General features: G+C 44.3%; 1 protein-coding gene across 1 annotated transcript; it reads left to right on the forward strand.

Moving 5' to 3' along the window:
- Positions 1-26: 26 nt before the first annotated feature.
- On the forward strand, positions 27-8,357 carry tapt1b (transmembrane anterior posterior transformation 1b). Its single transcript, XM_052083435.1, has 14 exons — positions 27-460; positions 805-935; positions 1,473-1,591; positions 1,947-2,109; positions 2,200-2,335; positions 2,883-2,980; positions 3,579-3,648; positions 3,756-3,836; positions 4,232-4,341; positions 4,430-4,489; positions 4,792-4,860; positions 4,939-5,015; positions 5,093-5,268; positions 5,483-8,357. The coding sequence occupies exons 1-14, from the start codon at positions 229-231 to the stop codon at positions 5,746-5,748; spliced, it is 1,788 nt and encodes a 595-aa protein (XP_051939395.1). The 5' UTR covers positions 27-228; the 3' UTR covers positions 5,749-8,357.
- The last annotated feature ends 4,568 nt before the right edge of the window (positions 8,358-12,925 follow it).

Raw genomic sequence — 12,925 nt, forward strand, 5'->3', positions numbered from 1 at the left:
TTGCAATTGAATAATATAGCATTTCTCTATCTGTCTGTCTGTCCAATACGAAAATAAGAAAGTGAAAAACGATAACAATAAAACACCATTGTATTGTATTTTTATTTATATTAGATGTCCTTCTCTAATTTGTCAACTTGATCGAATCATGAAGCTGGCGTACAAAAAATAATTTTGATACTGTAAATCGAAACCTCTGTTGGCAACCACTGCGTCACCGTGTGCGCGATGACGTCTCATCTGACGTACACGTCAGTCTCCCAGGCAGCGCGCTGTGTCGCTGAAAAGATGGCGGACTCGCTGTCGACGAGTCTTGCGGACGATCCCGAGAAAGAGGACAGGGAGAGCGGCGGCAGGACGTCGAGGCCGTACAGCAGCAAGTGGAAGGATGGTGGCACGGATAGCCCGAGGTTCAGCGACAAGAATGGCAGTGGAAAGGGCAAGAAACGCAACCTGTCAGGTGGGAAAGCTCGTCCGCCCAGGGGCCACCCGGGAAAGCCCCTCAGTTTGACAGCGATAGCAAGCAGCCGCAGGGTTTGTTGTTGTTGCGGTTGATGAGGTGGCGATCCGGGGGGAATCTGACTGTACTGCATGGTATCGTCTTATGGAGACGTGGACCTAATTCTTTTAACGGCATTCGAGCGTCCCGTAGCTTATACAGTAGTGACAATATTGTGCGACCTGACTGTGTTCAACACGGCACATTGACACTGTACTGTTCATCGTTTTTCAGCACCAGCTTTTTGTGCAATGGACAACTCTTTTCCTGGAATTGACTCCATGGTACATGTTGTGTCTGTGCAGATCTGTCCTTGGTCAGGTTTGTAACCACCGAGCTCACCAGGGGCTACTTCCTGGAGCACAACGAGGCCAAGTACACCGAGCGCAGGGAGAAGGTCTACACCTGCCTCCGCATCCCCAAGGAGCTGGAAAAGGTGAGGATTTGTGTAGTAAATAAAACAATGAGCTGAGTTTTAAACCGTCTGATAGACGGGATCCTATCATACACAAGCTTAAATTGGTGACTGACCATTCCATTGTGCAACGGAAAGCACTGTGCATTTTTATCAAAACAGCCTTCCAGTCAAATTGATCCAACTTAAGTATTTTCACTTATTGACAAAAAAAAACATCCAGACTTTCAGTCTTGAGGTGACAATTATGCTGCACGGCTCCCACAGAATGAGCGAACGGGCGAGTTTTTCAACACTTCTCGGACAGACTGAATAAGTTTGCTCTGCAGCTATTGTCAACATTTTACAATTCTCAGCACGTAAAAATATCTACCACTGACAAATAACTGACCATATTTGGACATAAAGGATTTCTGCCTGCCAGCGACCATGTGTGATGTCACGTCAGTTTGTGCTAGCAGGTTATTGATTGTTGATTGTGTTGAATAATTTAACTGCCAAATACAGTTGTTAATGTGACGCGGGCTCATGATTGCCCACTTTGTCTCTTTTGTTCAGTTGATGACATTTGGCTTCTTCCTCTGCCTGGATGCCTTCCTCTACGTCTTCACTCTGTTGCCCCTCAGAGTGCTGCTGGCCCTCCTGCAGCTTCTCACACTGCCATGCTGTGGTCTCGGGTAAGAAACAAAAACCTTCCTAAAGTTCCCTGTAAAAGTGAGAATAAACGTTGTCAATTTTAGTGCCAAATTTGAACGATTAAAACATTTGCCAAATACATAGAATGAGACGTGATGAAAATCCTCTTCTCTTCTGCCTACACATCCCTCTATTCAGAAAACTGATGAAGCAGTTTAACCACGACGGTGGGCAATAGAGTTTGTCCAACGTTTTAGCAGTGATCTTCACATATTTATTTTGGATTTAGTTTAAAATCCCGGGTCTTATACGTGTTCCTACATTGGCAGAAATGTGAAGCGCATTATTATGAATTGCCCATAGAGGGCAGTAGATAACTTGGTCTTGTTCCTGTAGTGGTGGGCGCCTCCTGCAGCCAGCCCAGGTGTGCGATGTCCTGAAAGGCTTCATCATGGTCTTGTGTTATTCCATGATGAGCTACGTAGACTACGCCATGATGTACCACCTCATCCGCGGCCAATCCGTCATCAAGCTTTACATCATCTACAACATGCTGGAGGTACTCGCAGGAGGATGACGAGATCGTCATTATGGTGGAGGCTAGCCATCTCGTCATCTCCTTCTCCCTCTGTTTTTTTTTTTTAAAAAGGTGGCCGACCGCCTCTTCTCGTCATTCGGCCAGGACATCCTGGACGCGCTCTACTGGACGGCCACGGAGCCCAAAGAGAAGAAGCGGGCGCACATAGGCGTCATCCCCCACTTCCTCATGGCTGTGCTCTACGTCTGTATCCTTTGCTATTCGTCTCCCCGACTGTCACCCCTCCCGGACGGAATATTAGAAACACGTCCTCAATCAAACACTGTGCAGTTTCCCCATCGTATTTATTTTTTATTATTTATTCTAATGTCTATTCGCATGAATGTTAAACCCAAAGTCATGACACTTTTTTTTTAGTCTGCTGGACAAGGCTTTACTAAATGAAGCCACTCCATTTCACTTCAACATAGTTCCTTGTTTACCTTCTACTTAAGTGGATGGCCAGCACCTCTATACAGGTCGCATTTCATATTCCTGTCCGCCAGTTGCTTTGCACAGCAGCATAATAAATTAACAGGACAGTCTAGATCAGCAATGTACTCATCGGCTTTTTATTTGCACCTGCCAATATATGTTTTGCAGCGTGACATCGGCTGTTAAAAACACAAAACAACAACAGCAAAAAACACGAGTCTGTCAAAAAATCACATGACTAGTCTTGAATTCCGAATCCCGTAATTGGATGGGCACATCTGGAGTGCACCATTTGATTTCTTCAACCTGCCTGATATCAGTTCTCCACGCCATCCTCATCATGGTCCAGGCCACCACGCTCAACGTCGCCTTCAACTCCCACAACAAGTCGCTCCTCACCATCATGATGTCCAATAATGTGAGTGGTACCTGCCATCTTTTTTTTCAAACTTTTCCTGTCTAATTTTTGTTTCTGAAGGGGAATAAATGAACTGCCTCTTTGGGGAGAGCTGTCTCCATTTTCTCAAGTGAACGACGAAGCCGGCGATTAATTGTGAAGGCATAACAAATGTTGTGGCCAGTGAGTGCAAAGTCAAGGTTCCATCCATTTTCCATCCATCCATCCATTTTCCGAACCGCTTGATCCTCACTAAGGTCGCGGGGGGGTGCTGGAGCCTATCCCAGCCGTCTTCGGGCAGTAGGCGGGGGACACCCTGAATCAGTTGCCAGCCAATCGCAGGGCACACAGAGACGAACAACCATCCACGCCCACACTCACACCTAGGGACAATTTAGAGTGTCCAATCGGCCTGCCATGCATGTTTTTTGGAATGTGGGAGGAAACCGGAGCACCCGGAGAAAACCCATGCAGGCCCGGGGAGAACATGCAAACTCTACACAGGGAGGCCGGAGCTCGAATCGAACCCAGTACCTCTGCACTGTGAAGCCGACGTGCTAACCACTGGACTACCGAGCCGCCTCCATCCATTTTGTGATTCGTTTTTGTCTCCGCGCAGTTTGTGGAAATCAAAGGAAGCGTGTTCAAGAAGTTTGAGAAGAACAACCTTTTCCAGATGTCAAACAGCGGTAAGTGGGTCCACGCACACAATAAAGCTAAAATGTTAAATATAAGAGGCACTTTGTAGGTTAATGCAGGGTTCCTTTTGTCTCTTTGTTTTGTTTGTCGCCCGCAGACATAAAAGAAAGGTTCACGAACTATATCCTCCTGCTCATCGTCTGTTTAAGGAACATGGAGCAGTTCTCCTGGAATCCCGGTAACCATATTACACAAAGACGTGTACCAGAAAAAGGGAGATACGTAGCATTGAATGCTACGATGTCGGTCAAAGTGTCAAGAGGTTTTATGGTTATTCGGTCCTGTCTATTATCCTCAAAACATGACAGGAACACACCATTTTAGGACACACTTCTTCATCAATCACGTGTTGGACAAGACCCCTTTTTTTTCTGCGTAAGTTTTTGTGTTCGCGTGTGTGTCGCACACTGGTTATCCACCAGGGGACAATACAATACATAGTTATTGCACAAAGAAGATAACTTCTTCTAACATCCTCCTAATCTTTGCAGTATATTATGTATTAAAAGAAAAAAAATCCTCCGATATGTAAAAGATTAAATATCAGACACCCTGTTGTTGTTGTTCTCTCAGAACACCTGTGGGTGCTGTTTCCCGACGTGGGCATGGTGATCGCCTCCGAGATAGCGGTGGACGTGGTCAAGCACGCCTTCATCACCAAATTCAACGACATCAGCGCTGACGTGAGCACCGTGCACACCAGAGGAAGCCCACCGAAGCAGGATGTTGCGACTCATCCGGTAATTTGTTGTCTTTTTTTTCACGTCACAGGTATACGGAGAGTACCGAGCCAGTCTCGCCTTCGACCTGGTCAGCAGTCGACAGAAAAACGTGAGATATTTTGTGTATGTGGGGTGGGGCGTTTGTGCGTTGCGTGTATACGTTTTAAATCAACTAAATTGAAAATACAATGTTGTGTTTATTGTCATATGAACAATAGGTAGACATGTTGATTCAAGATCTTGAGCTAACAACATATACAAATTCTACCCACACTGATGAATTAAAGCTACCGATATATGGGTTACTGGGTTATTGGGCATACCTCCTGTTGTGGATTGTAGATACGCAAGTAAAGAAATACACAGATGATGGTTGTGGGTCGATAATATTGTGGTTGTGCGTGCGTGCAGGCGTATACAGACTACAGCGATTCTGTCTCCAGGAGAATGGGCTTCATTCCTCTTCCTCTAGCACTGCTGGTCAGTTGCCTGATACAGAAACGTTTATTTCTTGTCATGTGTAGTGCAAAGTTATATTGCATCCACTTCTTTACCCAGCTGATCCGCGTGGTGAGCAGCTCAGTGAAGATCCAGGGATCGCTCTCCTTGACGTGTGTGCTGCTGTTCTATTTTGGGTAAATGTCGGCCTTCGTGCTCACTTTTTTTCTTCCTAAGGATTCACCCGCCCACGGTGTCATTTGTTTGTGAGAAGGCTGATCACTCTGAAGGTGCTCAACAGCATCGTCCTGCTGGGCACGTCATGCGCCTTCGTCAAGGACGCAAATATGGAGGAGAAACTCTTTGACCCGCCGCCCTCGGCCGTGTCCAGCCGCATCAACTCCCGGGCTCACCGCGCCAAGCCACCTCACACTGCCGCGACGCAGCAAGGTAGCGTCAACGACATTTAGTTAGCACAAAAACTAGGATCCTAACACGCTGGAGACGCTATGTCTCTCTTGTGGCCTATGAACACCTCAGGGGTTTCCCGGGAGAGCTGAATCTACCCTCATGACTCAATCCCGGATAGGATAGGGATGCATAGTGGACAGATAGTGATTCCTAGGAAAGACACTGTTACTTAACCCCACAATTCCCCCCACAGAACCGAGGACGGACAAAGCCGGAATACCCTTGGCGTCAATCAGCCCGCAACCGGCCTACGTGGCAGAGAACACCATACTCCCCGGCGCCACGCTCGCCAAGAGCGACTCTGACACATTCTTCACCACCCCCGACGAGGAGGACGACGTCATCAAGATCATCAACACGGACACGGGCATGGATGAGGAGGTGCTGGCACGCCGGACCCCCAAGAAAGACTTGCTGGAGATCGACCGCTTCACCATCTGCGGCAACCGCATCGACTGAACACCACAACGGCGGTGGCGACCGATCAGTATTTATTAATTTATTACAGACACAAACCAGCCGAGGCTTGAAGCTGTTACTACATGCCGGTACGTGGCAACAAGTTCACCGGAGCTCGCTGGACCCTCTGCCGGTTGCTGCGCGACCTGCTTAAGACAGCGTGGAGACAGCAGTCACGGAAACCGGCAATGTGAAACTGTTGCTGTCATGGGTACAACTGCGCGGTGTGTTTTTTTTAAAAGCACAAACCATAGTTGGCCATTCTTTTAAGAAGTAATTAATTTCAGAGGGGTTTTTTTTGGGTACTTCTTTTTAATAGTGAACTAATTTGAGGTTTTTATCTGAAGTTGCAGACTTGTCGTAACAAGCTGGAAGTCTGTTGCCATTTTTTTGAAAAACATGTTACTGAGTCATTCAGCCGTTTCACGCGGTCTGGAGAAGCCGGCAATTGTTCTGCCTTCACGGTAGTTATCTTGTTTGCTAGGGTAGAATAATCATTTGGAGAGGATAGTGACTGAGCCCTATCGCGAATCATCATCTGACCTCTCCTCAGTATCTACAGGTGTGCCCCAGGGCTCCACCCTGTGTCCCCTGTGCTTCATCATCTTTCTTGTCCTCCTCAAAAAGCGCTCAAAAATAGCATTATTATCATTGTTAAATTAGAGTATCGTTAAAAAGGAGTGCTCAGGTGTCTTTATGTTATTTGGTCAATATGCACGACACAGGAAGAATTATAGCACAGTTAGAAACAACATGATTTTGGGGGGGCTGGTTTTGTCTCAGCAAATGAGCACTGTTCACCAGGCACCTCTGGATTATAGAACCAACGCAGATTATGACTTTCGTTCGCATGGTGATGAAAGACAAAGCGAGGGTTACTACGAGTCAATGGTGTAAATAAAAAAGCGAAGTGGTAGAAGACAAATTTCATTACCAAGCAGCCAAATTACAGCAAATTAATTTAGCACATTTGTGCATGTGGTGGAAAAAAGGTCACTTTTACATTATACTTTTCCTTCAACACCTGACACACACTTCCTCCGCCCTGTAGTTTTGCTGCGTCAACGCCGATGACTGATGTGGCAGTTTTGGGGGCATTTCTATGTGTGAAAAAGGCTAATGAAAACCAATACAAGTATAACTGAACACCTTGTACACCTGCCGTGGGGGAGACGTTTTTTCCGATCAGCCGACATTTTTTAAAGCGCTTGAAGGGCCAAAATATGGTGCGATCAAATGTTATATATTTGATGGGCATCTGTGGGGCTTTTTCTAACGGTCCCGCTGAGGTCCGCGGACCAAAGGTTGCCCACCCTTGCTTTCGGTCCAGAAGATTTTTTAAAAATCTTTTGACATAATAGTGGGTATGGGAGTTTTAATGAGACTGTCCTCAGATCATGTTAAATGATTGAATGACCAAATTTGCTCTCCTTTTCTTCTCGTCATGTGCACGAGCATCCATTTTAACTCATTTACTTTCCAAATAATCTCCATACAATCCGTCAAGAACAAATTTTTGCAGGTAAAAGGACTGAAACAATAACATTTTTAACTCATTCTACATAAAATATATGAAATAATCTGTAAAAATGTAATAAATTTGGGGTTGTAAATGTCTTTTGACACCATCCCGCTGACCCAGATCGGCGGGAGGTCACCATCACATTGTTTTTGTACTGAATTATTTGGAATAGCATGAGAACATATTTAAAGGCCGCTATCATTTGGAGTTAAATTCCGTTTAGGTTCCATCTGAATCAGAATCGGAATCAGATTCTGATTGAATCTGATTGAATTTGAATTTCAAAATGGCAAACAACTCCACTTCCCTAATGCTTGTCTCATGTTATATACAGTGACGAGAAAAAGTACACACACCCCTGTTCAAATGACAGGTTTTTCTGATCCAGAAGAAGAGACCATTTGAAAGGTTTTATCAACTTTTACAAGAACTGGAAGAAAAAAATGTTTTGAGCGATGAACTAAAAACAAACAGCTGAGGTAATGTGGTGGCACAAGTGTGCACACCCTCTTACAACTGCGGATGTGTCACAATCAAACTCATGTTGAATGCAAATAAGCACGTGCTTTCCCCCGCCCATTTAAAGTGCCTCTGATTAACCCCAAATAAATCGCAGCTATTCTAGTTTTTTTCCCCCTTAAAATATATATTTTTTTCAGTTGTGTTGCCCTGATGATCAGGCACATTAAGGATGTGAAAAGTTTTGATCTGATTTTTTTTAAATTAAGTGGACTCCGCATATTCGTGGTTTGGCGTTTACAGATTTTTTTTTCGATATTTTGGTATTTTGGGGGCTTGGTAAACCTAATTTTTAATGAAAAACATTCTTAGTTATTTATCCCATCCTCCATCCTTATCTTCCTGGGCCCACTGTATATCACCAAAAGCTGGCATTAGATGGTGCATGTGTAGACTTCAGCTGTATCTAAATACAGCCTTCTCATCTTTTACTTGCTGCCTCTTTGATTGTTTAACTGAACAAACAATGTTACTGATAGCTTCTTGATTCGCTTCTTGCTCAGTGAGTGTGTGCGTGCGTGCGAGACGTCATCTTCACAGAAGAGGAATAAAAGTTTTTGTTTTGTAATGCTTTCTTGTGTTGCGTTTTAATACATTTAGTGACCTGAGCTCACCCAGCTGGACTAGTCATCTAATCATGTGTTTAGTATTGTGGTTGTATTTTGAATACAACGCCACAAGTACGCCACAACTACACAGCTGCTTTTAATTATTGTGGGGGGTGGCCTAACAAATGGTTTGAAACCACTCTCACTTTGATGTAGTGCAATAAGTTAGTCGTTTTAAAACATGAACAAACAATTTATGATTATAGATAACTCATGTCAGGGTAAGTATAAGGCATGCATGGGAAAATGGCTGAAAAATCACAGCTATCAAAATTTTCAAATAAAAAAAATATGGGGCTGACCAGTGGCCACAGAGTGACAATGGGGGGCCATTAGTGATGGGTCCATGAGGCCTCATGAGGCGTGTCGACACACTGACACACTGTGTTGATACTGTGCTGATACTGTGTCACTGACCACTGCCACCTGCTGGACCTTCAAGATCCCTGCAGCCAACCCACTTAACAGACTGAACTGACTGATAAATTGTTTTGTATATTGAACAGATAAAATATACAATTCGGTAATAAATTGGCAAAAGGTGAAGGTAAGATATAAAAAAAGGAAAAGAAAATAGTCATCATCACAAATATGTGTTCAAAGGAGTAGAAAGAAGCAAAAAACCTACCCCGAGTCCTACCCCTTCTTATATATGAATTTTTCTAAATAGGAAAGAAAGTCTAAATATCAACAAATGCTTTTACCCTTATGTATGCTGTACTAATACATTAGGTTTGTATATACAGTACATACTCTTTAGAGCACATGTACTGTATATGTCGATTTTCTCATATTCATAATGGATGCTACATTTCATTAATATATTAAATAATCTCATCAATGTATTTCTGATGTATTGCTATATTTCATGAGTGTATCGAATTTATCAGCTTAATTCTGATTTGTGTAGTTGTCTTGTACTACTCTCAAATTCATTTTTAATCTCGGCAAGAGAGTTCCTCATTTTACTGGTCCGTTTCAGAATCATTCCACAGATTTACACCTATTACAGATACACTCCTTTGTGTGATGTTCGTTCGTGTTTTGGATTTTTTTGTATAGATTAGTACCCCCTAAATTATGACAACTTTCTCGAATTTTAAAAAGCTTCTGGATCTTTTGGCAAAGATTGTGTGCTTCGTACATTAATTGGGCGATTTTGAAGTCAATCAGGTCATGAGATTTCATTGTTTAATTTGATAAACAGTGGATTTGTGGGTTCCGTCCATTTGGAGCCAGTGATTGTTCCGATTGCTTTGTATTGTAGTTTTAAAACAGTGTTTTACTGGCATTTCCCCATATTCCCACACAATAGGTCAAATATGGAAGTAATAAAAGTATAAGGTGTACAAGGATCTCTTTTTCAGCACATCCTTAGTTTTTGGGAGGATCCCTATGGTTTGGGATATTTTTCTTTTATTATCTATTATGTAGCTGCCAGCACGGTTTTGCATCTACAACTGTTCCAAAACATTTTCATAAGGTCATTCATCGATTTGATGATGAAGTGTATACAATATCATTCACATCCATGCATTCATTTTGCAACATTCAATGTGTTCAAATAATGTGAAGATCATTTGAATGAGGATGCTTGTGGGCTTTTATTTCACACATTTTTATTGAGAAAAATAAGATGCTCCAATGTTTTAAACTTCAGCCTGTTGCGTCTTTTACAAGCGATTTCTCCTGCTGTGGAGAACACACGCTCACAAGGGACGGATGAGGCTGGCGTACAAAGGAACTCCTTTGCGAGGTGGGAGAGGTTTGGGAAAGAAGTGTGTTGGTCCTTCCAGTACAGCTGCTTCCTGGAAACTTGATTGTCAAACATGGAGTGGAGAGTCAACCAATAATAATTACTGATTGTCAATTAAATCATCAACATAGCAACCGTGAAAAGATGAGTGAACGTTTGTATACCTGGCGTAATACTGGGTGTATCGCGAACTTCATTCTCATGCTTGGCCCGATAATGCCTCAGCATGGTGGAGGTGCTTCTGTTGGTGTATGACAATTCGACCCGGCAAATTCGACATTTCACCTGTAATGAAATGTGAATAAGAAGTAACTAAGAGTTACCTTGAAATGTATTCGGATTAGAATGGTACAACACATGTCAATAATCCGAGAGGCACTCGGCGAGTGCCTCTCGCCGAGAGGCTCTCGGCGACAGAAGGCGATTTGAATAAATAAATAATACCTTATTCTCCGGGACATCAAAATGGTCCCATACGGCGGATGATTTGCGTCTCTGCTCCATAATCGGCAAGGAAGTCAAGGCACGAACACGAAGTCTGCACTGACACGAACTTCGACAAGCGAGCGTGAGTGAGGTCTGGCTTGTTTCGGCAAGTGGCATTGTGTGGCCAAACCCACTTCCTTATAAACACTGTGCGGCGGGCTTTTGCTGCGTCAACGCCCTCTGCACTGAGTCGACGCCCCCTGGACTAAGTGGCGCAGCCTGTACTGTGCTAAGCAGCCGATGCGGTCTAAACTGCACCGGTGCAGTTCACGTGTCAATTAGCAGCCTGGACTGTGTCAACGCAGCCGGTGTGTCAATTAGAAGCCTGGACTGTGTCAATGCAGTTCACGTGTCAATCACGTGACGTAATGAAGCAGGCACATGCATCGACACTTGGTTTGCTCTGTGAGCCCGGCGCATGTGTCAATGCATCGGTGTCGCTGGACCCATCACTAGGGGCCATCACCAACCCTGGACACCTTGGTGCCCCTCTACTAAATTGTTCATTGTCTTTACATTGTTTTCAGTGCTTAATTTCCAAAATAGTTAATGTGTTTAAAAACGTAATCATATTTTATTTCCATCTTGTGTGTCTATTACTGATTTCATTGTTCAAATATATATATTAGTGATGGGTCCAGCGACACCGATGCATTGACACATGCGCCGGGCTCACAGAGCAAACCACGTGGCGATGCATGTGCTGCTTCATTACGTCACGTGATTGACACGTGAACTGCATTGACGCAGTCCAGGCTTCTAATTGACACACCGGCTGCGTTGACACAGTCCAGGCTTCTAATTGACCCACCGGCTGCGTTGACACAGTCCAGGCTGCTAATTGACACATCGACTGTGTTCAAGTCAAGTCAAGTCAACAGTATTTATAGAGCACTTTCAAACAGCCATCGCTGCATACAAAGTGCTGTACATGGAGCGATTTAACATATACAATAAACAGTAAGACGAATCAGTAATAAGTAATAAGTAATAAGGCGGTAGAAAGCACCAAGCAGTAAAATCAAGAGCAAATCTAAGTCATGCTGAGTCAAACGCCAAAGAATACAAGTGAGTTTTGAGGAGGGCTTTAAAGATGGGCAGCGAGGAGGCTTGCCGAATGTTCAGTGGGAGGTCATTCCAGAGAGATGGACCAGCAACAGAAAAGGCTCGTCCCCTCTGAGCCTCAGTTTAGTTCTTGGTACGTCTAGCAAAGACTGCTCCACAGACCTGAGGAGGTGGCACTCACCTGTCACTACATTAATGCAAATATGCAGTTGTGTTCATCAGTGTTGGGAGTACAATATTTTCCACAAAATCACACTGCTGACAATTTGGCCCAGGTCAAAAGGGGCATGATGGAGGACTGGGCCATAACCAACAAAGTAAAGTGCCTTGTGACTGACGCAGCACCGAACATGATCGCATCCACTAGACACCTCCAAATACGCCGCTCAATTTGCATTGCACATAGTCTTAATTCATTAGTTAGAAAATCATGCGATCAGGTCCCTGCACTTGCAGACATTAGGAACAAAGCTCGGCACATTGTTACATATTTCCGTTCAAGCACTACAGCCAAGGAGAAGCTTGCTCAGGTGCAGCAACAGATGGGACGTCCAACCCTGAAACTTATCAATGAGGTGCCAACACGCTGGAACGGTACCTATGAAATGCTGTCAAGGCTGCATGGTGAGAGGGAACCAGTGTGGGTATCTCTGGCCTCCCTAAAGACAGATTTGGCTCCACTGACAGCTGATGAGTTCACCATCATAGGAGAAGCACTACTTGTGCTTTCTCCATTCCATCAAGCTACAGTGGAGTTGTCTGAAGAGAGGAAAGTTTCAGGTTCGAAGGTCATCCCGATGATGAAAATGCTTTATCATGCACTTGAGCGACACGCTTCAACCCTGCACACACAGCCAGTCATACAACTCCACGAACACCTCAAGCGTCGAGTCACAGACACTGCTTCCAGTTTGGAGTCTATGAGTGTGTTAACCTTAGCAACACTTCTCGACCCCAGATTCAAATCACTTGGATTCCGCAGTTCCTCCAGGTGCACGGAGGCCATATCCAGACTGCGGGCTGAGTGCATGCGTGCCATCGGGTGCACAATCGAGGCCCAGCATGGACCATCATCGCAGCCCTCTGCAACTACATCAGGCATGTTACTCATCATTATTAGTTTATTGGAAACTGTTCTAAATGCCAATTTGTTTGGTTTTGTTATTTTAGGTGGCCTGTGGAGTCATCTGGATGATGAGGTGGGGAGACTGGGAAGAGGTG

Source organism: Hippocampus zosterae, chromosome 13 (assembly GCF_025434085.1).
Source record: "Hippocampus zosterae strain Florida chromosome 13, ASM2543408v3, whole genome shotgun sequence".
NCBI lineage: Eukaryota > Metazoa > Chordata > Actinopteri > Syngnathiformes > Syngnathidae > Hippocampus > Hippocampus zosterae.

What these genes read in the sequence shown, in the direction of transcription:
- tapt1b (XM_052083435.1), top strand. Translation starts at nt 229, where the DNA reads ATGACGTCTCATCTGACGTACACGTCAGTCTCCCAGGCAGCGCGCTGT. An exon ending in TTTCCAGATGTCAAACAGCG is followed by an intron (nt 3,649 to 3,755) that starts GTAAGTGGGTCC and finishes TGTCGCCCGCAG; the next exon opens with ACATAAAAGAAAGGTTCACG. An exon ending in CTCTTCCTCTAGCACTGCTG is followed by an intron (nt 4,861 to 4,938) that starts GTCAGTTGCCTG and finishes TTCTTTACCCAG; the next exon opens with CTGATCCGCGTGGTGAGCAG.